The following is a 24,935-nucleotide window of genomic DNA, read 5'->3' as shown; positions in this document are numbered from 1 at the left end:
CAAGGATAAGACTTGTTATCGTATTTTTGCATTTTACGGTGGTCCCTGCTGACAAGATACTTTGTTATGATACAGTGTTATTATGGTGAATATTTGTGTGCCTTTGTCAACTTACAGTGTATCCCTATTCACCATATAACTAGTGTTTTATCAAATTATTTTCTCTTGTAGCGTTGACTTGAAAAATAAAGTTGTTGTGCTCCATGCCAACTACTTAGCTTCCGACTTTCCGTGCTGGTAGTTGGAGGTTCATATGCACAACTACCTGTTTAACTTGTGTTGGTGCCAGAGGTTAATGAGAAATTGTGAATTACTTCTAGGCTGAGCAGTTCGTACTGTTGTTTTATCACTATATCTATAGATTATGGAGTGATGCTCAGCTATCATTCAGTTATCATTAGCATTTTCAGCTAAAGTTTTATAGCAACATGCATGCTTTTATTTTTAGATTATTCACATGCTGAAACTGAAGCGTTCTTGCTTCATGTATTTCTCATTTAGATATTCCATATGATTTGAGACATGTCCTATCAGCCTATGATGATGATCTTTCATGTATCCATGTCTGGCATAACCCTCAGACGACCTGTGTGCATCACTGGATTCATGACCCTGTTTATCTATCTGATAACTAACATGCAGTTTACCATGGTCCCTAAGCTGCAATGTTGGTAACATGCGTGCTAAATTTGTCCTCTAGAATTCATGCCCTTCTGTGCCATAGAACTCCAGTCCTGTAATAACAATTACAGTACCAGATAATTTGTATCCCGGAGAGCTATGGCAAACCTGAAAATGACCTGTCCGTTTTGGGAGGATCATCCGTCATTTCGGCACAGATCATAGGCATATGACTTTTCCTTGATGACCCATATGGGTTCGCTGGATTTCTGTTACGATTTATTGAGATTCTGTAGTGCCTGGTCCAACCTATCAATTTCTGGTTTTGTTTCAGTATCGTGGGGCTGGCCAGTACCGTACCACTGGCTCCATGCGTCAGACTTTCTTGCTGACCCCTGCGTCCTGACATTTGTCCTTCAGCCTGCGGATTCAGTTACACACACATGTTCAGTGCCAGGTGCTTCCTTTGCCCAATTCTGATGCTTCGGCCTCAAGCGTGTACCGACTGTTGGGCTACTTGTATCTGGTCATGACTTGCCATCACCGGTTCAATCCACTTGCCACCCTCACATGGCAAGGGCAATGACACCAATGCACCAAAATCAAGTGGTAATTCCAACCTTGTTAGAACAAAATTTGAAATTTTCTTTCCTGAGATGAACTTTTTCGCGATGGAGAGACATATGCCCTCCTCGCTGTTGATTGTTGTTTCGCAAGACAACGACCTATATCGGCCTCGGTTCACACGGCTGACAAAGTCATGTGAGGTAGTGAAGAGGGAGTGTGAGCTCTACGCCTCAACCATCTTCCCGGGCGCCTAGGGGGTGTCTCTCTCGCTCGCTCCCCTCGTCACCTCTCGCTTTCGCGCCATCAATCCTTGTACCCTCCGCTGCAAATCTCACTTGCCTTCCTCCTCTAAAACCGCCATGGGAGCGCCCACGCTGCTCTCGTGCCGAGCACTCGCGCTCTCGGCACGGTCTCGCGGCTGAAAGCCATGTCCGTCGCGGGCGCCGCCGACAAGGCGATGCCGCCGCCGGCGTGCGACTTCTGCGCAGGCCTGCCGGCGGTGGTGTACTGCCGGGCCGACTCCGCCAGGCTCTGCCTGCCGTGCGACCGCTACGTCCACGGCGCCAACACGGTGTCCAGCCGCCACGCCCGGGCGCCGCTCTGCGCCGCGTGCCGTGCCGCCGCGGCCGCGTTCCGCCGCGGCGCCGCCGGCTTCCTCTGCGCCAACTGCGACTTCGAGGAGGAGCGCCAGCGCGACGGCGACCCGCGGCCGCTCCACGACCGTAGCGCGGTGGAAGGCTACGCCGGGTGCCCCTCCATCGCGGAGCTCGCCGCGATCCTCGGCGTCGGCGGGTGCGAGAAGGCGGCCGGGCACGGGGACGGGTGGTGGCCCGCCTGGGAGGAGCCCCAGGTGCTGCGCCTGGAGGACGTGATCGTGCCCACCACCTCCTGCCATGGCCTCCAGCCGCTCCTCACGCCATCCTCCCCAAAGGTTGCAAATCTGCTGGAACAGCTACTACAGTTCCCTGTCCGGAAAAAGGAATTTCCTCACTCCTCTCTGATGACTGATGTGCAAGAACCCGAGCTCCGGCGGGAAGCTGACTGAAGAGGTAATCCGGCAGCTGGGGGAGCTCGCCAAGTCCGAGACGGCGGCGATGGCTTTCTCGGAGGCGGAGCCAGCCGACGGTGAGCAGCTGCCTTCGTGGGCTTCGTCAGAGTACGGCGATTTCGGGGCTTTTGACAACGATGCTTGCCATGAGGCAGCAAGCATGGCCGTGCCTTCTTGCGAGGTTTGAACCACTCCAGCCACTTTTTTGCATCTACTACTTGACTGTACTTACGGTGATTTGAAACCAAATTAATCCGATAGGATCTAAAATTAAAATCACCAGTGAAGGTTTTTATAGGCAGCAACCACTTGTTGAAGTTAAATAGAAACACAAGAAACAAGGCACCTAATTTCCAAGCAAGTAAACATGCACGATCCCATATACGGTGACCACTGAGGAATGTACGAGTTGTGGATTGTGGTGCCACCGAATTAATTGCGTTGCGTCCCTCTTAGTACAGCAGTACAGTGTTGCAAGCAACTAGCAAGGATATTTTTTCACGTTTCAGTAGTTGCTAGACATGTCACATGTCCATCGTAATTTATTCTCCAATGTCACCCTCATCTGGTCACAGCAGGAAGCGTGGGTCGCGACCGACGGCGACGGCGCGTGCAGGGAGGCGCGCCAGCAAGCGCCGGCGCCGGCGAGCTCGTTGGCCGAGCCGTGCCTGCTGTCCTCGTTCGTGGATATGTCAGAGATCTGCACCAGCGTGACCCTCGGCAGCAGCGTCGACGTCGGCAAGGACAGCGGCAGCAGCAAGCGAGACGCCCCAGAAGCGGCCCCGCAGCAGGCCTCGCCGGCGCCGGCGAAGAAGGGCGGCTACGACGTGGCCTACCCCGACCGCGGCACGGTGATCTCGCGCTACAAGGAGAAGCGGAAGAACAGGAGGTGAGCCACAGATCAGAAACTGTTGTCACTGTCACACGCCGATCGAAGATTGCCGCACGCATGTTCTGATGTCGCCTCGCGTCGCAGGTTCGACAAGCAGATCCGGTACGAGTCGCGCAAGGCCCGCGCCGACGGCCGGCTTCGGATCAAGGGCCGCTTCGCCAAGTCCGGCGAGGCCTGATGGGATCGATGGATGCTTGGCGGCGAGGCGAATGGGCGATCGACCGACGGTGAGCTCGGCAGCTAGGATGGGCAGGGCGCGGCGGAGAATCCGTGTGGGCAGTGGCCGAGTGCGTTGTGTGGCAGCTGCCATACATGCAAGACGATGATGCTCCGTTGCGCGACTTGCCATCAGAAATAATCAACCACCACCATGTTGTTTCTTAGTTCGTCACGAGGTTTTGTTTAATTTCCTGGCGACGCACCACTACTATTTGGCTAAGCAGCGATGAGCGACCTTACTAAAAAAATGCATTATAGTTATTTGAAATATAAATATCAAATCAATAAAAATGTTAGCCCAACAAATTCCCCAAGTTTCTCTTATTAAAGCAAAGCTGAATCAATAAAAATATTGGGATAAGATATTAGTTAAAAAAAAGTTGAGTCAGCATTTCTTATAAAATATTGATAAGTGAAAATATATTAAAAACAACAAATATGAGGGGCCTTCTTCCATCCCAGAGGAAGACGCGCAATAGATAGATATATTTCGAAACAAGTTTCTAAGAACATTTAATTTTGTGTTTGGAACATTATCTTTTGGCCCGTGCTGTTGTGGGTCATGCAAATAGCGCCCGCCCCCAGCTACGAAAGAAAGGCGCCCTGAATCGTCGGCCACCGGAGCCGCGGTCCGCGCGCCTCGAGATTCGCCGGCCGAACAAGGCAAATCACCGCGGCCGAGTTCCGCGGCGGCTGCCAACGCGCGTGTGGCCACCCCTCCCCTTGCCCTTTTCCCCTACCCATAAATCAAATCCTCGCCGGGGAAGCGACGCAACCGAGAGCCGGCCACCGAGGCACCGACCAACAAGCGTGAACGCTTTCCCGTCAGTTTCCACTCGTGCACGAACAGACATTCCCCTTCGACACACCGCCCGATCATCTGACGGCGAGCGCTGCCGCTTGACCTGATCGCCATGGAGACGGCGACGATGATGCTGCTGCAGCACGCGGCCGCACCGGCGTCGGGGTGGCGCCGGCAGGACGGACGCGGGGCGCCGAACAGGGTCGTGTTCCGACGGGGGAGGCAACAAGGTGGCGGCTGCAGGGATCTCAGGGCCGCCGGGCTCGGCCGGTTCTTCGGCGGCGGCGACCACAACAACCAGAACCACGAGGTGGAGGACTTTGCCCCGGCGAGGCTGTTCGTGGGCCTGCCCATCGACTCGGTCACGGACGGCGCCACGGTCAACAGCGCGGCGGCCGTCGCGGCCGGGATACGCGCCGTCAGGCTGCTGGGCGCGGACGGCGTGGAGCTGCCGGTGTTCTGGTCGGTGGCGCAGCCCGAGTCCCCGGACCGCTTCTCCTGGGCCGGGTACCTGGCCGTCGCGGACATGGTGCGCGCCGAGGGCCTCAGCCTCCGCGTGTCGCTCCGCGCCCACGGCACGCCCGGCGGCGGCGTCCCCACGCTGCCCGCGTGGGTGAGCGGCGTCGCCGCCGACGACCCCGACATCTTCTTCACCGACCGCTCCGGGGCGCGCCACGAGGGCTGCCTCTCCTTCGCCATCGACGAGCTCCCCGTGCTCCGCGGCAGGTCCCCGCTCCAGCTCTACGAGGCCTTCTTCCGCGGCTTCGCCGCCGCGTTCGAGGACTTCTTCGACGACTCCACCATCACCGTAAAAATTCAATTCAAGATCTTGTACCACCATTGCATTCCTAGTGCTTAATTGCTCACTCCATCGATCATCCATGGCTGGCAGGACGTGACGGTTGGGCTGGGCGTGCACGGCGTGCTCCGTTACCCGTCGTACCCGCCGGGCAGCGACGCCCGCAAGTTCACCGGGGTGGGCGAGTTCCAGTGCTACGACAAGTACATGCTGGCGCAGCTGCGGCGGGAGGCCGAGGAGGCGGGGAACGCCATGTGGGGCCTGTCGGGGCCGCACGACGCGCCGCGCTACCACGAGTCGCCGGACTCGTGCGGCTTCTTCCGGGAGCGCGGCGGCTCGTGGGAGACCCCCTACGGCGACTTCTTCCTGTCGTGGTACGCCGGGCAGCTGGTGGGCCACGGCGACCGCGTCCTGGGCATGGCCAGCGCCGTGTTCGCCGGCAAGCCGGTGGAGCTGTCGGCCAAGATCCCCTTCATGCACTGGTGGCACGGGGCGCAGTCGCGGCCGGCGGAGGCGGCGGCGGGGTTCTACAAGAGCGGCAAGAAGAACGGCTACAGCCCCGTGGCCAAGATGTTCGCGCGGCACGGGTGCACGATGGTGGTGCCGGGCATGGACGTGTGCATGAACAAGCAGCACCACAGCACCGGGTCCAGCCCCGACCAGCTGCTGGTGCAGATCAAGAACGCGTGCCGCCGGCACGGCGCGCGCATCGCCGGCGAGAACGCGTCGCTCGTCATGACGCACACCAGCAGCTTCTCCCGCATCCGGAGCAACATCCTCACCGCCGAGTTCATGCGCCCCTGCCACTTCACCTACCAGCGCATGGGCGCCGAGTTCTTCTCGCCGGACCACTTCCCGCAGTTCATGGAGTTCGTGCGCAGCGTCGTGTGCGGCGAGTGGGACGAGGACGACGGGCCCTGGCCCGCCGACGACGAGGACCGCGCCATGGCCGCAACGGAGGCTTGACGTACGAGTATTTATTATTAGCTCACAAGGCAGATGATCCGAGTATGTATGTATGTATGTATGTATGATGATGATGCTTTTTGTATTTTCATTGAGGTTTTCGATCTGTCATTGGTTATATGTATGTATTGTTGAGCTCAACATGGGATGTGACCCCCTTTTTTTTTGAAAAGCAATAATTAAGAAGTATGAGAAAATACCCCTCCCTTTCACTTTACAAGTTCAGATTACTATCTCTCTGACAAAGGATAGGAACAATCAGATTGAGGAATGCAAGGAAGCGCACAACAAAAATTTTCAGATGTGCAAGACTAAGATCTGAAGATCGTCCGGCAGTGGCGCTTCTGGGGCCCTTTGCTTCTCCTCGGCGCTCTCGCCGGCGTAGAACAGGCTCCATGGCACGCCGTGCGGCGTGGTTCACCGGCTGGCGCACGGAGGCCCCAGGTAATGTGAACAAGAGGGGAGAAGGCTGGGAATGACCGGAACGCGGCGGCGCGCCGTTCGGGGGACATATGCGTCGCGCGGCGCGGTGTTGTGGCCTTGGCCTTTCCTCGGCGCTCTCGTCCGCCGAGAACAGGCGCCATGGCCGGTCGCGGTCTGGGATGTCTCACCGTGCAGCCTGGTTCACCGGCGGGATCACGGAGGGCCCCAGGTACGGTGAACAAGAGGGGAGAAGGCTGGGAGTGGCCGGAACGCGGCGGCGCTCCGGGGACGCAGCGGCCCGGGGGTGGATGGTAAATGAAATACCGTCCACCCCGAGTGTCCCGCTGCCGTAGGATCAGATTTGAGCGGACAAGATTGACGTGAGGGGATCACGCAGGGGCTCGTTTCTTCTTCCTCGCTCGACCCCCAGCCCGAGCTCTGGCGGGCCGCGGTTCCGGCGGACGGAGCTCGTCGGCGACCTCATAAGGAAGCGGCCGGCGGCGGCAAGAACTACCGATCCTACGGCAGAGAGCACTTGTGGTCCAATTACCCGATAACCGTAACACGGGTATTTCTGAACATGGAGACATTGCCACGATTTCAGAAGCTTTCGATAAGCTACTACTCATCAGCAGGCTATGCAGCTCGTGACGATGGAATGGAGGACCCAGGGTTTGCTCGGCTGGTCTATCTTGCTTTCAAAAAAAAAAAAAAATCGTCCCTGTTCATCGACTCTGCACAAGCGTACTACTACAGTCAAACAACATTACCTTTTTTTAGACGGAACAACACCACTACAAGTTTTTAGAAGAAACTGTGAGAAAAAAAAAGGGAGCATCTTTTGAACCCTTGTCATCAATATATTCGGCTGCGAGCCTTCTGGCATCTCAGAATGGTCATTTGAAATAGCAGGTTGCATACATAGATGCAAATATGAATATATGACCTCTCCATTTTAGTCTGAACTTAAACGCTGAATCGAAAGCGAAATACTAGAGGACACTCTGGTGTTCAGTCGTTCAGACTTCCCAACACTTACAAAACCCACTAAAGCTATATTGCTATTTATATCACGACATTATAGAATAGAAGTATCCAGCTCTATCAATCACCACCATTCACCAAACTCGCCATCTTGAAACTTAACTAGTAAGGATTGTCCTTGCTGTCTTTCATTCGACTTTCTGTGATTATCGATATGCCCAACACCTGCAGGTGATGAAGACCACTTACAAAGATAAATTGTTGGTACACGTCATAAACACCCAGCTAAAACCTTAGATTGAATGTCATACCTTAATTCATTCACAACCAATTTTGGTGTCAAAGCTGCTCAGGCAGATGGCAAATGCCTGAAATGCAGATATGGGATAGCGGTAGTCCATGGTGAATAGGTCCTTCCCTATCTTGCCAAACTGGAGTATAACGTCATCCTCCTCCTGGTTACTTGGAGTTGGAGCACTCTCATTTGAAGCCACCAGCTGGAAGTTCTTTACGGACGCAACCATCACCCGTCCATGGAAATTGAGGCACCAGCACTGAAGCTGTTCATGCCACCTCGGGGACTTGTTCTTCAGCGACACCTTACTTTCATTCTGAGTGGTTAATTGAGCACCTGAACTATCCAGTCGGCCTGATTTCGATCCAAAGAATGGAACTGATGCGAATGAGGTGGAGTTAATGGATGGAAATTCAGTCTGCGTGGGAGCAGTCCCTCCTTCTTTAATCGCTGATACATGGATAGAATCCATAACACAGTTCATCTTTCTTGGCCCCCTGCAAATGATTGGAGTACGCCAAAGGATAGTCAGACAAACTTTTCAGCTCCCATATGAAAAAGTAGCAGTCAGCAGGCCAAGTACCCCCCCCCCCCCCCCCAAACAACCCCGCCCCCCAAAAAAAACATGGATTTAGATTCTATATAATTAGGTATGTACTAAGGTTGAATCACTACTGAGCAACATGTTCCTTCAAGTAAGATGCACAGGTCCCTGAAGTACAACTGTTCCACTATGTATATGAATCTGATTATTTTAATGAGTTAGCACGGACATTTCTTACAGTTTTATATTAGCTCACTGGCTAGTAACAGCAATTCTCTAGAATAAGATTGCTATCAGCGAATTCAGTTAGCAGGTATAAACAGGGATGCAACTATGACCATTAGGGCCAAACAAACTTTCTGATGGTGCTGTATTACTCCCAGTTTCCCATTGAAATTATAAATAACAGAAATAAAAATAGATTCACATGATGGTCAACTCATAGTTGAACATTGTCTTGGAAAGAAACATGAATCTAACATTGGCAGAATAGAAGTTCTATCACAAGGTTTTGCCATACCTAGAACCCAATACATTCACTTCGTAAGAAATGTGAGAAACTGGATAATTCCCAGCAGGCAGAGGCTTCATGGGAGAAACTTGGGCTGAACCGATCACGTGCGCAGATGGACCCTTCGAAGCCACAGCTCCGGCACAAGGTGGATGGGCATCATAGACAGTAAATTTTGTGCCCAAGAAGTTTGATCTGTTTAACAGAGAAGAATGTGTTACTCTGAGATCTCTGTCATATCACTTCCTCTATTCTCATGCACAGCATTGAGAAAAAAGTGGAGCAAGTCATAGCTTTCATACACCAACATCTGTTTCTTGAAGCCTCACCTTAACTTGCCAATATAAGTACCATTCCCCTTTGACGTATCACGTGCGTCAAGTGAAATCAGGTATTCAGTGCATGACGGCCTTCGGTATTTACGTGCAGCAAGTAGGAATTTCCCATCATCAGCTAATGCTACATAACAAAAAACATTTGTTCCATCAACAAGGAGCACATCCACACTGTACATGCCCAAGAGGATACATGGGAGGAATGACCATACATACCATCAGTGACTCCAATGCACAGAAAATATGACTGAGTAGCCCGGTTCCTCCTAATGAAACATTTAAGAGGGGCATCCCTTGGGCCAGGCTGCAGGTTACAAATTAAAGGTGAAATTAAATCTATGAGCAAAATTCTAAAGGCAATGAAATTTTCAAATCAAAAGTCACTTCTCTTATTACAATGGCAATAAGAATCTGTCCCATTTTCTACACAGCCAACTGTAATAACAAGTCAACTATCACGGTGAAGTAACATTTTGAATTTGTATACCTGATACTAATCTTCTTGGAATTGACCCAACAAACAACTCATCAATAATTGTCCACTAATCTGACTTCCTTTGGTATCAGAATAAAATCTCGGCCTTCCTAATCTATTTGTCTACAATTTCCTAGTACCCCAGAACTGAAATTTAAACAAATATGACCAGGAAGGTACCAGGAATGGGATTTTTGTTTGATATCTTGCAGTGACAACGAAGGCACACTACCTTTGCGCCGCACACGCAACGTGGACATGGAGGATTGACCCTTACAACTTCAAGAAAATGATGGATGCAATGTGGACTAAGGCACCATCACCATCTATTACTATTCTAGGTGAAAATTCCGGTGATACAGAGAATTTTGATGCAGAACAGCGATTAGACATGAACGAAACTGTAGCGCTTTCAGCAATATTCTTCAGCATGCATGATCACCGAACAGAGATTCACAATTCGTGGATAAACCAACCGTACCTGCTTGAGAGAGATGGGGAAGGTAAGCCTCCCAGACGCCTCCGGCGCGCGCACGATCTCCTTCACGGCGCCCCTCCAGTCCCGGCAGACGCCGGCGCACGCCACGACGGCCCCGCGTCCCGGCCACCGCGCCTCCACCGCCTCGACCTTCGCCAGCACCACCCGCAGGAGCTCCGGGGGGACGTGCGCCCAGGAGCTCTCCCGCATCGCCGCCTCGTCCGGCTCCACTCGCTGGACGCGGCCCGTTCTGTGCGACCGCGACCGCAGCAAGCCGCGTCGCGAGATTGCGCCGATCTCGCCCTTCATCTCCTGGATCATGCTGCTGAAAGGCATCGCCTTTCGCGTCCTCCTCGCCAGAACGCAGAACCAATCCCCCAAGGGCCAAGAACTCTCCTATATAAGATGCAATTTCCAAGCCCAATTCCACAAAATATCACGCGCTTTCGGATGTAGCAAGGATGATCCGTGAAGGCGGGGTCTTTATGAATCGTGACAGCATCTAGGCCATGAGTAATCTTCAGAGTTCAGACTGCAGGTGGTGGGGAACGGACAGATGGGAAGCTTCCTGTGTTGTGTCGATATGGATGTGGGGATGGGGCTTGTGAGCTGAGAGCCTGAGAGGGAATTGTGGGGATGTGACTTTGTCCTTGTGGTGGACAGAGACACAGGATGTGGAGCCTTCCGTGGCCATGGGGTTTGGGGTGATTACCTGCCGAGGAGGGAAGGAAGCTGGGTGAGGAACAAAGGGAATAGTAGTAGGCCACAGTAGCCTGTAGGTGTAGATGAAAACCTAGCACACTCTTTATCGATCTCAACCGCGTCAATACGTGTGAAAGGATAGCAAGAATCTACTCTCCCACATGGGACTGTGCCCTCCACGTTGCAGCAATGGGATATGAAATTCTACAGCACTCTGACGCTCCTTTCTGAGTTTCTGACTGAAATTCTTTCTGAGCTCTGATCGACCAGTCAAAAGTAAAGACGCTCATCTCTTTCTTCCTCCTCTCTTTCAGAATTATAAAAAGCTGACGGACATGAGTAAGACAATCTTTGTTGGAGTAGTTTGGAATAGATGGTGAAGTGGAAACTTTTCCTCCTGCTTTTTTTTAAAGAAAATTTGCTACTGTTCCAATATCACATAAAGCATTGCACTTGCAACACCAAGATATGAGCTAACCCACTGCACTTGCAACACTCAGCTATCCCATCTGGATCCAGAGTTATTATGATGAGCCTACCAGGGTAGTAGGGAGATGTCGCCGTCATTGCTTGGAAAGGAGGAAATACTTGCATTTGCATGTGTGATATACTGATATATGCATGTTCATTCTGCGCCCTAGTTTCTCTCTCTAGCCGAGAAGGCTCCCAACCCCGCCGGTGACCACTCCGGTCCCGGCGGCCACTGCACCGCCGGCGGCCACTTTGGCACCGACGGCCACCCACCCTGCCTGACGGCCACCCTCCCGCCGGACCCCTGCCCTCCCGCGCCTACCGTCAGCGATGGTCACCCCCTCCCCCAGCTCCACGGGCGCTGCTCCGGCCTCATCTGGCGAAGCCCGTTGCCCGCCGCCGGCGTCCTCTCCACTCTCCGCAGCCGCTCGCCCCTTCTACCCATGGGAATCCTCCTCCGGCCGCCCCAAGGCGGTGCGTTGGGCCGAGGAGAGCGACGAGGAGATGGTAGACTACGACTTCACTCCATCTCCTCCCCCGCGCCCTACAAGCTATCGGGATGCTGTCTGCCGCAGCTCTTCTATCCCCGCGCCTGTGGTTTCGCAGCCGGCAGTGACTGCACCGCCCCCAGGTCTGGCATCGGAACGACACAAGCGCCGACGCCCGTCTCGTCGTGTGCGCCGCCGCAGAGCACCTCCTCTTCGCGCTGCTGACCAGCCGGTTGTTCACCACCCCCCTGCATCGACCGACGGCGGCCGTCGCCGGCCCCGGGTTGATGCGGATGGGTTCCAAGAGGTGCTCCCCCGCTCCGCGCGCCTGCGACTTCGTCGTGATGCTCGTGGAACCAGTGTCCCTGCTTCCCGTCTCCTTCCCGAGTTGGTGGACAGATGCCTGAACTGCCTGTCTTACAACCATCGGGTCGCCACCTGCCGGCTGCCTAGGTGCTGCCTGCGTTGCCATGGTTTCCGCCACCTTGCCCGTGATTGCCACATGCCACGGCGGCAGCACTCCCAGGAGGCGGCCACCGGCTCTTGGCAAACTCCACGGCGATGCTTCGTCCGTGTGTTGAACAACGGTCCGCCCACACCAATCGCCTCTGACGCCCTGGGTAGTACTCCTTCCCCGCCGCCTTTAGCGACCGCCGTCGCCGCTCATGCAGCCTCGACGGGTCCGGCTTGTGACTCCCCACAGCCGGAACCGGAGTGCTGCTACATTGACCGCAGCGAGGCGATCGCGGCCGAAGAAGCTCGCCTGCGACTCGCTCTCATTGGGCAGGTCAGTAACATCACCGAGGCTGTTGGTTACCTCGACGTACTGCGTTTCATTGTGGGCTACACTAGCGTCGCCGAGGGGGATCTCTCCGTCAAGTTCTACCATCATGGCAGCTTCCTAGTTCTCTGCTCTACACAGCTTGTGCGGGACCGTATCCTTGCTGCCAGCCCCATTCCCCTCGCCTCCACGTTCCTCTCCCTGAGGCCATGGATGAGGTTGGTGAACGCTGAGCAAGATATGTTGTTCTACAAGGTTGAAATTGAGGTTGATGGCATTCCGGCTCATGCCTGGGATCTCGACACCGCAAGCAAGTTGCTCGCCCCTCAGTGCTGGATCGAACGCCAGGACGAGGCGACGGCCAGCAAATCGGACATGTCCACTTTCAAGGTGTCGGCCTGGACGAAGGACCCAGCGTCTATCCCAGCGGCCAAAACCCTTCTCATCGCAGAGCCGGAGATCCAGGTGATCCACTCTGACCCGATCAACCAACATCTCCTCGCCAATGTCACACCATACCTGCGGCAGAAGCGGGTTCTACAATACCCAGTGGACTTCCACCTCCGCGCCATCTTCGACTTCGGCTCGCGAACCCCCTCCTCGTCCGGTGAGCCCTCTCACTCCGATGACGGCGACAGTGGTCCGGATGGCAACCCGAACCGCTCCTCTGGCTTTCAACAGGGTTCGGCTCGCAGTCCTCGTGTCAACGCCTTCCCTCGTCGTGATAGCCGACGCGCCAATGGCCACCGCGGCGGCGGCGGCCGCGCCGGCGGCGGAGGTTCGGCGGGCCACTCCACAGACTGGTCGCGCTGCGTTACGACCACTGGTGGGACCGTCTCCCAACGGTCAGAGTCCACGATCCCGAAGCGGTATGCTGCCCACCTGACGGCCGGGTTTGACAAGCATAAGGACTTTCCTTCCTTGGCTGCGACCACCAAGTCGACGACAAGACCACTTCACGGGCCACTGAACATGACCTCGCGGCGTGCTCCTGCTGTGCCTGAAGTGGGTGTTACACCCGATGCCACCCTATCCCCTGCCAGAACCCGTGCTAAGGTTGTCAAGCCGCTTCCGGTCGATATGGCAGAGGAGTTTGTCCTCAACGTTCTGGCAGCAAGGGACGCCTGGGCCGCAAGAGTTGACGACCCCATGAGCGCTGAAGCTTCCCTCTCACCGCGCCCATTGGGCGGCGCATGCACTTCACCGGCAGGACTCAGTCCTGCGACGGTTAACGAGGCATGCTTCCCGGTATGCATGCATGCATCTCCGGTGGGACTCCCTGGAGGATTCCCCGTGTCGGGCACCGCTGCGACGGACGACACGAGCGCCCACCACGGGTGCTCCCCTGCTGCGCCGACGGATGAAGACCACATCGGCTGTCCCGTGCCACCTCCAACCCGTCCACCCACCCCTGTGCACCGGCCGCGTGTGGACGTGGCGAACACCTATGTCGCTTCGGCACTGGTGGCTGTAGGCGCGGTGGCTACTAGCGACCCCCTGCCCCCGACGATGCCGGCGTGCCTGGCGGACTCCCATGTGGACGGGCCTGGCCGTGCTGCCCATGCACCGGGCAGCCCAGATGCTCCAGCGCCCAATTCGTCGGATGACGATTCGCAGCTACCGGCTGATTCCCGTCTGGAGGCTTTTGCCGATTTGATGACCACACCGATTCGCACACCGCTAGCGCAACCCCCACCACCAAAAACGGGACGGGCTGCCCACTCTACCGCTGTTGTCACCCTGCCAAAACGCAGCAGCAGGATTGCTAGCCAGAGCCTGGCTAATGTCCCAGTGGCCAAGCGTGGGGAGATCGTGGTCATGCGTCGACTGGGCTTCATAGATGACAAGGCCCCAGCGACGGCCACCTCACTAAAGGCGTACAATGAGATCTACCGCGGCAAGCTACAGTCCAACCATATTGAGGCCATGGATGAGCTGTTCCCCTCTCGCGCCAACAGCCACCGACACGCCGTGTCGACGATGTGAGCTGCCATATCATCGGTCGTCTCGAGTCTCCATGGATAACATCTCAATCCTATCCTGGAACGTGCGCGGTCTGAACTGTCGCGCCCGTCGTGACACAGTTCGGACCATGGTCGAGGATGCGCGTGCATCGATCGTATGCCTGCAGGAAACAAAACTTGATGCCGTTACTGATGGTTTAATGCTTTCCATGATGGGAATACGATTCCGTGATTTTGCGTACCTTCCTGCAAACGGAACTTGCGGCGGCGTGCTCATTGCAGCGAAACAATCCACCTCCCTCTCCGACATCCACATTGGCTGTTTCTCGGTGACAGTAAAAGTGAAAGCTGATAATGCCACGCCTGAATGGTGGTTAACTTCAGTGTATGGGCCGCAGCCTGATGGGGAAAAAGAATTATTCCTAGAGGAATTGGCGGCTATCAAGGATTCTTGTCCGGGCCCCTGGTTGATCATCGGAGATTTTAATCTCATCTTGAGCGCGGCGGATAAGAACAACCAGCATATCAACAGGAGGAACTTGCAGAATTTCAGAAGAACAGTTGATGAACTCGAGCTACAAGACTTGCATCTCCATGGTAGGGTGTACACTTGGAGCAATGAGCGCGACAACCCAACTCTAGTCAAGCTTGACCGAGCACTTGCCTCCTTAGATTGGGAAGAGCAGTTCCCATCATGCCACCTGCAAGCATTGTCCTCCGACGCCTCTGATCATTGCCCGCTGTTGCTGCAAACCAACGTGATACCTGCTGCAAAACCTCGTTTCCATTTTGAAATTTTCTGGCCTAAATTCGAGGGATACATGGAGGCAGTGGAGTCGGGATGGAAATGCCCGGACTCAGTAACCGATCCGTATAAGCGGCTGGACAACCTGTTCAGGAACACGATCAAGCAACTGCAGAGTTGGGCAGCAAAACGGATCGGGCAGATCAAGACCCAACTACTAGCAGCGAGAGAAATAATTCTGAAATTGGATCAAGCCCAGGAGCAGCGGCAGCTCTCTGAGGATGAAGTGGCCTTGCGGAGGCGTCTGAAACACCGTTGTCTTGGGCTAGCGTCGCTGGAACGAACTATCGCAAGGCAAAGATCCAGAGTTCTGCAGCTCCGTGATGGAGACGCGAACACAAAGTTCTTTCATCTCATGGCCAGAGGTAGGAAGCGAAAGAACCACATCGCAAGCATTGTTCATGGTTCACACACTGCATACCTACAGCATGACATCGAGGAGGTCATTTGCAACCACTTCGCTGACATCTTTGGGAGAGAGGAAGTAAGGCGGTCAAGGCTAAACCTTGAGAACCTTGGTCTCTCCACAACTGAACTCAGTACTCTCGATCTCCCTTTCACGGAGGATGAAGTCTGGGCTGCAATCAGGGATTTGCCCGCTGACAAAGCGCCTGGGCCCGACGGCTTTACTGGAGCCTTCTACCAATCAGCATGGCCTATTATCAAAGATGATATCATGAGAGCCCTCAACGCTTTCTATCATACGAATGGCAGGAATTTCACCTTACTTAACAACGCCTTTACCGTGCTACTTCCCAAAAAGCCTGACGCCAAGGAAGCCAAGGACTATCGGCCTATCACATTGGTTCACAGCTTTGCGAAGCTGGTGTCCAAACTAATGGCGACAAGATTGGCCCCACAACTCAAGAATCTGGTGGCATTCAACCAAAATGCGTTCATCAAGGGGAGGTCCATTCATGACAACTACAAATTCATTCAGCGAGCTGCGGTTCTTTTAAAGAGGCGCAAAATACCAAAAATGCTACTGAAACTAGACATCTCGAAGGCCTTTGACACCGTGTCATGGGCATTCTTGATTGAAGTACTGCGAGCAGTCGGTTTCAGCACAAGATGGTGCAACTGGATCTCTATTCTGATGGCCACGGCCACTTCGCGTATACTAGTTAATGGCAGACCTGGGAGACCAATTCAGCATAGGAGGGGCGTGCGGCAGGGAGACCCACTGTCGCCAATGCTATTTATATTGGTGATGGAAATTCTTCACCAGCTTTTCCTCAAAGCAACAGAAGCTGGAATCATCCAAAAGCTAGAAGTGCCAGTGATCAAGTATCAGTGCAGCATCTACGCAGACGACGTTATCATCTTTGCAAGGCCAACACAGCAAGAGGCGAGGGCGATCAATAGGCTGTTGGAAATTTTTGGGGATGCTTCTGGTTTGCGTACAAATTTGGCTAAATGTTCCATCACCCCGATTTTTGCAGACGACACTGCTCTCACTGAGGTACAGCACATTCTGGGTTGCCAGCTTGCTTCTTTCCCGATCAAATACCTTGGACTACCTTTGAGTACCAAGTCCCTCCCCAAATCCGGCTGGCAGCCGCTGGTGGAATCGGTGGCAAACAAGCTCCCATCTAGGCATGGTTCTCTGATGGCCAGAAGCGGCCGCCTTATCTGGGTCAAATCAGTGATGAGTGCGGTGCCAATCTATGCAATGCTAGCTGAGAAAATGCCAGCATGGGTACGAGAAGAAATCGAATCCATTTGTCGCAAATTTTTCTGGGCAGGCAAAGACAGTTCTATTAGGGGAAAGTGTATGGTCAATTGGCCAACACTGGCAAGACCAACTGAACTTGGTGGACTTGGAGTGCTAGACCTGAAGCTCTTCGGCTATGCCTTGCAAACAAGATGGCTTTGGCTTCAAAAGACAGACAATGATCGGGCTTGGGCCCAATTGCCAATCCAAGTGGACCCTGTAGTTTTGGCATTCTTCAGAGCTTCAACTACCATTACTGTTGGTAGCGGACGTACTACGCTTTTCTGGGTCGACAACTGGCTAGACGGACAGGCCATATCTGATCTCGCACCGACACTGTTTGCAGCAGTTAGCAAAAGGGTGAGATCGAAATTAACTGTTGCGGAGGCAATGCAAAATCGGCAGTGGGTAAGAGGAATTCAAGGAGGCTTGTCAGTAATGGCAATTGCTGAATACTTGCAACTCTGGTTGAGGCTTGACAATGTGCATCTACAGCCTCATCAAGACGATCAATGCATTTGGCGATGGACCAACAACGGTCAATACTCTGCAAAGTCCGCGTACCTAATGCTGCATCAGGGATCAGCCACCTTCCCCGGACACAAACTTATCTGGCAGACTTGGGCGCCACTAAAAGTGAAGATTTTTCTCTGGTTGGCATTCAGACAGCGCCACTGGACAGCTGACAGAAGAGCGAGGCATGGACTGGAGACACACACAAATTGCCCTCTCTGTGATCAAGAACCTGAAACAAGCGACCACCTGTTCGCTTCTTGCACCGTGACTTTACAGGTCTGGTTTGCAATCTTTGCAACTCTGGGCGTCGACCTGTCACTACCACGAGTTGTATGCTCCATCAGAGAAAGATGGCAGGAGTTCAGAACGTTGCTTCCTGGTAGCTTGCAAAAAGGGTTCGACACACTATTTGCATTAGTCTGCTGGTGGATTTGGAAGGAGAGAAATGGCAGAATTTTCCGAGCACAAGTTTCTACAATTCCGCAGATGTTATTTTCCATCAAATCAGAAGCCGAGCTATGGGTGCTAGCAGGAGCCTAGAGACTAGGTTGTTTATTTCCTGAGTAATAAAGCTTTCTAGTTCTGAACCTTTGCAGCTATCTATTTCTGTAATAGCGGCTGCGTATTTGTTGCTGCGCATGTCTTGGCATTGCGCGTTGTAAAACACATCTTTTCCTACCTATTAATACAAAGATACGCAGCTCTCCTGCGTATTCGAGAAAAAAAATATATGCATGTTCTGGGTGCATTTTCTTGACTGCGCTGCAAAAATTGCCAGCACTGAATGGACGAAAAGTAGAGATGGCAGTTCAACTTGAATTCCTCTCAGTCTCTGCAGATACGATTAATGCTGCTTGTTCTAATGCTTCAGAACCTAACCGCAGCATGGGCTGTCTATCACAGTTCAGGTAGCTAGCTATTCAAGCCTTCAGACTGCACTGTGGTTTCACATCTGAAAGACGCAACTCAGAGAAGGGAACCAAGCGGCCGAACGAGGGAGGAAAGGGCTCGGCAGTTGCGTTTGGCTACATGATCATGCAGTGCAGCTTCCACCCTACACCAAAATAGTACTTGCTGGCTTTCTGCCATGCTGTGTTGAGCAGAAACCAAATTTTCAGGTTTTCATGGTTGTAAGCTGCTTGTCTCAAGAATGTCGCTGCTGGCAGTTTTAGTTGTTTTTCTGGTTCCAACATGAATGCCAACGACTCCAATATTGCAATTTTCAACTGGAATGTCCGTGGCCTAAATTCAGCAGTGAGGCGCGAGGAGGTGCACAAGATGCTACAGGCTGTAAAGCCATCCATTGCGTGTTTACAAGAGACCAAATTGCAGGTCATTGATGATAGCTTAGCTTCTGATTTTCTGGGATCGGGACTGCCCTCATACACTAATCTTCCGGCAGCTGGTGTATGTGGCGGAATTGCATTGGCATGGGACCCGGATTTCGTCACTGTCTCTGATGTTTCGCTCAAAGCTTATTCCTTAACTGCCAGGATCACTATGAGGCTGTCTAATATCTCGTACATGCTAACCACTGTGTACGGGCCTTCACAAGATAGTGAAAAACCAGCTTTTATTGCTGAGCTGAAAGATTTGAAGCCACCGCAGGACATACCATGGCTTTGCCTTAGGGACTTCAACCTGATTTACTCCGCGCAAGACAAGAATAATCTGTACCTGAACCGGCGACTGATGAGGCTGTTCAGGCATGCTCTGGATCACTGTGAGCTCTTGGAGATTGCTCTCCAAAACCGGAAGTTTACATGGAGCAGTGAAAGGAATAATCCGACCTTGGTTCGACTGGACCGTGTGTTTTGTAACAAAGAGTGGGATCTATCATTCCCTGCTATCCATCTACAAGCTCTGTCCTCATCCGCCTCCGACCACTGTCCTCTCTTCCTGTCACAAATCCGGCAAGAACCACTGCCTGCCACCTTTAAATTTGAGCAGTTCTGGACACGGGTGCCTGGCTTCTTGGATGTGGTCAAAACAGCTTGGGAAGTGCCTGTAACAGGGATCTCTGCCCTCAACATCCTTCATCACAAACTCTGCAATACTGCCAAAGCTCTCAAGAACTGGAGCAACAACTTGTTTGGAGATGCTCAGATGCAGTTTCATATGGCACAGGATATCATCTTGCGCCTCGATGAAGCACAGGACTTTCGAGAACTCACTGACGAGGAAAAGCAGTTAAGGAAAGCACTGAAAGTTAGGGTACTGGGACTGGCAGCGGTAGAGCGTTCGAGAAGACGGCAGTGTTCAAGACTCACTTGGCTGAAAGAAGGAGATGCATGTACGAAGTTTTTCCACCTCAAGGCAAATGCACGTCGTCGGAAAAAATTTCATACCATGCTTGAAGAGCCAAGCAGGAATTTTACTTTGGTCACATGAAGATAAAAAGAATGAGATATTCAATCACTTTATGAGCACTCTGGGCACCAAAGAGCAGAGAACTTGCACTCTTAACTGGTCTGAACTTGCACTTCCGCCTGTCTCTGCTGCGGGCTTGGATGCCGCATTCACCGAGGAGGAAATATGGGCGGCCATTGCTGAGATGCCTGCTGAAAAAGCGCCGGGGCCAGATGGTTTCACTGGTACCTTCTACAATTTCTGCTGGCCGATCATCAAGGGGGACGTGACCAATGCCTTTGCTTGCATACACTCTCTGAATACTGGACCTTTGCACAAGCTGAATGGTGCTTCGATTGTCTTATTGCCAAAGAAGGAAGCAGCAGAGGCGGTGAAGGATTACAGGCCAATTAGCCTCATACATTCCTTTGCAAAAATTGTTTCTATGGTCCTGGCAATGAGGTTGTCACAGCAGATCAACACTCTCATCTCGGACTCGCAAAGTGCCTTCATAAAAAGGAGATGTATACAGGATAACTTCTTGTATGTTCGGAACTTGGCACGTGCATACCACAGAAAAAATACACCAGCCTTACTTTTGAAGATGGACATCTCAAAAGCTTTTGACTCAGTTTCTTGGGAATACATTTTTGAGCTGCTTGAAGCGCGTGGGTTCCCGCAAAGATGGAGAAATTGGCTGGCCCTCATCTTCACTTCTTCTACATCTTCTGTGCTTCCCAATAGAGTGCCGGGACAAAGTATTACTCATAAGCGGTGTTTGCGGCAAGGCGACCCCCTGTCTCCATATTTGTTCATACTAGCAATTGACATCTTGGAGAAAATTTTTGAGCTTGCTACAAATGACGGCCGGTTGACTGCTCTGAGAGGTAGGCATGCAAAGTTGCGGCTATCTTTGTATGCAGATGATGCAGTGGTGTTTATCAATCCAATCAAGCAAGATGTGGATATGGTGATCAGAATCATGCAATGCTTCTGGGATGCGATGGGGCTGCATATTAATTTGGAAAAAAGCTCAGTTGCACCTATCCGCTGTCAGGAAGTCAACCTAGATGATATTCTCGCTTCTTTCTCTGGACAACGTGTTGGTTTTCCTTTAACTTACCTTGGAATTCCGATTACAATTGGTCGCCTGAGGCTGGTGCATCTTCAATCAATAAAGGATAAAGCTTTGACAAAGCTATCAGGCTGGCAATGCCGCCTCCTAAATCCAGGTGGACGACGGGTGTTGGACTGTTGGTGAGGTCGGTTTTGAGCTCCCTGCCAGTTTATATGCTCACAGTACTGATGCCTCCAAAAGCTTTTGTGAAGGATTTCGACAGTCAGACGCCGGTTTCTCTGGGCAGGAAACCAACAACTACATGGCGGCAAATGCAAAGTCAGTTGGGCGCGACTGCAGCGCCCAATCGAACGTGGGGGGCTGGGAATCATTGATTTAGAGCTTTTCAGTCGAGCTTTGCGCCTAAGGTGGTTATGGGGTCAATGGAAGTACCCTGGGAGACCTTGGAATGGTATGGAATTGCCAATCGATGACACTGATCAAGCACTATTTACAGCAGCAACAAGGGTGACCGTAAACAATGGGAAGACAGCACGGTTTTGGACGTTGTTGACACAGAATCGCGCCAACACACTCGAATGCGCTAGAACGCGCGAACGATCGTCAAAACGATCAGCACCCGCGAAACCCTGGGAGGACCGGTCTGACTGGTTTCGCCGACCGGTCTGACCGGTGCAGGCAGGGGGTCGCTGGAAACCTAGAACAGCGAGCTCGGGAGGGACCCCGTCAGAGCTCATGATCGTAGGGTTGCTCTGAGGTCGGCAGGCCACTCAGAACGTCTTCAAACGCCGCCGGGACGAAGGAAGAAAGCAATATAGGGTTGGAAAAGACTAGGGTTTGAGAGGTGCGATATTTTGATTGATTCGATTGGGAATAACCTCAATCGGCCTTAATCTTTATATTTATAGGCCGGGGAAGACGTACCCCTTCACGAGTAGGATTACATGAGGACTCTTTACAAAAAAATCTAATTCTACTCGGACTACACAGACCCGACCGGTCAGACCGGTCGGCCTCAGCAGATGCCAAATTTGGCTGTCAACATATGCCCCCCCTGTTTTTTGGTGAGTTTCACAAGCCAAAAAGCAAGAACTATCCTGATGTACATGTTTTACACAGAGCATACAAGTCTAAAAACAAAACTAAGGGTGATATACAATACCGGCCGTCTTTGTTTTCATGCACTTTGCCATATGCTAGGATAAAATTTTTTCAAGTATCTCCCATTGATAGCTCTAGGTAGACGCTCACCTTGCAACGTCTCCATCATATATGAATTACCGGAGATAACCTTCATAATCTTGTAGGGACCCTCCCAACTTGGCGACCATTTACCAAACTTGTTGCTTTTCATCCCAAGAGGCAAAATTGTCTTCCAAACTAAATCTCCAACCTGAAAAGACTTAAGTTTTACCTTCTTATTGTAGGCTCTAGCCACCCGAAGCTTGTCCTTCTCAATTTCCTTCAAAGCCTTCAAACGCTTATCGGTTATCTCATCAATATTATCCATCATCATATCATGATAATCAACAGCGGAGAGGTCATTTTGTTTTGCTAATCTATATGCGTCCAGATTTACCTCAACAGGTAAAATGGCCTCTTGACCATACACAAGCTCAAAAGGAGTAACCTTAGTAGCACTATGTCTAGATATACGATGAGCCCATAACGCTTCGGATAACACTTCATGCCATCTCCTAGGATTTTCTTCTATCTTCTTCTTGACAAGTTTGATCAAAATCTTATGAGTAAAATGCACTGTGGGTCCTTAAACTAGTTCTCCTGTTCTGTTTAGGTCCATGAACTTTGAAAATGCATTTCTAGGTCCAGGATCTATTTAAGTGAGCCATTTGAGGTCCAAAACGCCATTGACCGCTCTGACCATCTACGTGGACTGCCAGGCTGGCTCTGACGTGGACCATCCTAATAGGATGTCGGGTGGACCGTCAACTTCTGTTACTATCACCGTTAGAGGATCCCGGGTGGCCCACACGTCAGTCTCACTTCCTTTCTCCTCCTCTCTCTCTCTCTCTCCGTCCATGGCGATCAGCAGAGGTCCACGACGAGCTCCTGCAGCAGCGCGTCGAGCACGGCGGTGGCGATCAGCAGAGGTCCACGACGAGCTCCTGCAGCAGCGCTCGCTCCGGCCCGCCATGGCCGCGAGTCCACGACGCCGCTCCGCACGCCCGCCCGCCGCCGCGCCCTCTGCTCTGCCATGGCCTCGCGCGACCTCCATGCGGGGCATGTCGGGGCGCCGCTGCAGCTCCCTCCCCGGCGAGGGAGGAGGGAGGAGGAGGGGCGCGCCGATGTGGATCTGCGCGAGGAGCCTTCCGCCGCCGCGAGAAGTGCCGCGCCCGCGTGGATCCGCGGGAGGAGGGAGGACGACTGCCAGGAGCCTTCCGCCGCCGTGAGGCCCGTCGCCGCCGGGGAGGCCCGCCGCCCCGGTCCGCGCCGCCGCGAGGCCCGCCGCCGGCGGTCCGCGCTCAGGCGGATTGGATCCCCGCCGCGACGTGGTGCGCAGCTCCTCCTTCTTCCTGGCTCTGCTACCTGCGGCTGCTCCCCATCACCTCGTGCGCGCGCTCCGCTTCTTCCTCCCCAAGCCTTTGCGCCGCGCCGCCGGTGGCTGCGAGCACCGCCGCCGCTGGCCTGTGTGCCGCCGCCGGAGCGAATGGCACGGGGAGGCCGGCGGAGAGGGCGAGCTCGCACCGAGCAGAGCAGAGCTTGGCGAGCTCGCGGGGCCCCTGCACCTCCGCGGCAGCTCCGGCCCGCCGGGGCCACCGGCGAGCAACAGCGGCGAGTCAGGGAGGAGGAGGCAGTCGAGCGGCTTTGGCATGGCCGGCGGGGAGGGCCGCGCGCGGGGGACCTGAGCCGAGCCAGGCCGCGCGCCCCCACGGCCGAGGCGGAGCTCGAGCAGGCCCCGGCCGCCGGCCCGCCGCGCGCGCCCTTGCTCCTCCCTCCGCCCCCTTCTCCCGCCGGAGCAGGAGTGCGCGAGCCGCGGAGGGCTGTAGCCGGCGCGCGGCGTGGCCGGCGGGGCGAATCCGGGGAGGGAGGCGCAGAGGTTCTTCCTCGAGCAGAGGTTGGCGGCGATACCGGGATGATGAGGAAGGGCGCGGCCGTGGGGAGGGAGGGGGCCGGCGCCGTTGCTCCCAGGCACCACGTGGCCGTCGACCTCGTGCGCCGGTGGCCCGAGCGCACGCCGCCGCCGCTCCGCGAGCCCGCCGTGGCCCGAGCGCATGCTACCTCAGCTCCGCGAGCTCGCGGCTCGCCGGCCGCGCCTCGCCTCGCCACGCCTCCACTGCGAGCGGCCGGCGCGCGCGCGAGCTTAGGGGGCGGAGGGGGAGGAGTGGCGCTAGCGATGGGGGCGCCTCGCCTCGCCTCCGCTGCGCGATGGAGGGAGCAGGGGAGGGCGAATGGGGCCCCGCGGACAGGTTTGACGGCGGAGCTCGAATACGGCCGTGCGCGAGCAGGCGGAGCTCAGGCTGTCACTGCGAGGACGGCAAGGCGGCCAAGCTATTAGGATGGTCCACGTCAGAGCCAGCCTGGCAGTCCACGTAGATGGTCAGGGCGGGCAATGGCATTTTGGACCTCAAATGGCTCACTTAAATAGATCCTGGACCTAGAAATGCATTTTCAAAGTTCATGGACCTAAACAGAACAGGAGAACTAGTTTAAGGACCCACATTGCATTTTACTCAAATCTTATTACTAGACTCGGCCTGCCCATTGGCCTGAGCATAGTATGGAGATGAATTGAGCAATTTAATCTTGTAAGATTCGGCAAAGGCACGCACCTCTTTTGATATAAATGAAGTACCTTGATCCGTTGTTAAAGTTTGTGGAATGCCGAATCTATGAATAATATACTCAGTAATAAACTCAATTACCTCTTTATGCGTCATATTCATCAAAGGAACCGCTTCGGTCCATTTAGTGAAATAATCCGTAGCAACCAACACGAAGCGATGCCCCTTTGAAGATGGAGGATTAATTTGTCCAATGAAATCCAACCCCCAACCTCGGAACGGCCATGGTTTAATAATAGGATGCATCAACGCAGCAGGCACCAATTGCAAATCACCAAACCGCTGACATTCTTCACATCCTTTAT

The 24,935-nt window shown here is 53.6% G+C and overlaps 3 protein-coding genes across 6 annotated transcripts; 2 read left to right on the top strand and 1 right to left on the bottom strand.

The window, feature by feature from the left end:
• Nucleotides 1-3: 3 nt before the first annotated feature.
• Nucleotides 4-3,653, top strand: LOC120694785 (zinc finger protein CONSTANS-LIKE 13-like). 4 transcript variants are annotated; one of them, XM_039978055.1, is made up of 5 exons: nt 4-2,119; nt 2,205-2,268; nt 2,308-2,417; nt 2,812-3,125; nt 3,213-3,653. In XM_039978055.1, exons 1-5 carry the CDS (start codon nt 1,616-1,618, stop codon nt 3,304-3,306), a joined length of 1,086 nt encoding a protein of 361 aa, XP_039833989.1. In that variant the 5' UTR covers nt 4-1,615; the 3' UTR covers nt 3,307-3,653. The 4 variants fall into 4 exon arrangements, with proteins under 4 accessions (XP_039833989.1, XP_039833990.1, XP_039833987.1 ...); XM_039978056.1 differs by having other exon boundaries at nt 13-2,119; nt 2,815-3,125; XM_039978053.1 differs by having other exon boundaries at nt 18-2,119; nt 2,205-2,417.
• A 291-nt stretch (nt 3,654-3,944) lies between these two features.
• Nucleotides 3,945-6,072, top strand: LOC120694784 (inactive beta-amylase 9-like). Its single transcript, XM_039978052.1, has 2 exons — nt 3,945-4,957; nt 5,042-6,072. The coding sequence occupies exons 1-2, from the start codon at nt 4,262-4,264 to the stop codon at nt 5,912-5,914; spliced, it is 1,569 nt and encodes a 522-aa protein (XP_039833986.1). The 5' UTR covers nt 3,945-4,261; the 3' UTR covers nt 5,915-6,072.
• A 1,086-nt stretch (nt 6,073-7,158) lies between these two features.
• On the bottom strand, nt 7,159-10,664 carry LOC120694783 (tubby-like F-box protein 6). The gene is made up of 6 exons (XM_039978051.1): nt 9,963-10,664; nt 9,223-9,310; nt 9,001-9,130; nt 8,681-8,866; nt 7,633-8,113; nt 7,159-7,546 (listed from the first exon to the last, which is right to left on the bottom strand). Exons 1-5 carry the CDS (start codon nt 10,293-10,295, stop codon nt 7,639-7,641), a joined length of 1,212 nt encoding a protein of 403 aa, XP_039833985.1. The 5' UTR covers nt 10,296-10,664; the 3' UTR covers nt 7,159-7,546; nt 7,633-7,638.
• Between the last annotated feature and the right edge of the window lie 14,271 nt (nt 10,665-24,935).

The sequence above is a fragment of the Panicum virgatum genome, chromosome 2K (assembly GCF_016808335.1).
Source record: "Panicum virgatum strain AP13 chromosome 2K, P.virgatum_v5, whole genome shotgun sequence".
In the NCBI taxonomy this organism is placed as follows: Eukaryota; Viridiplantae; Streptophyta; class Magnoliopsida; order Poales; family Poaceae; genus Panicum; species Panicum virgatum.
Note: the sequence above shows the minus strand (reverse complement) of the source record. Positions and strands in the feature narration are given on the sequence as shown.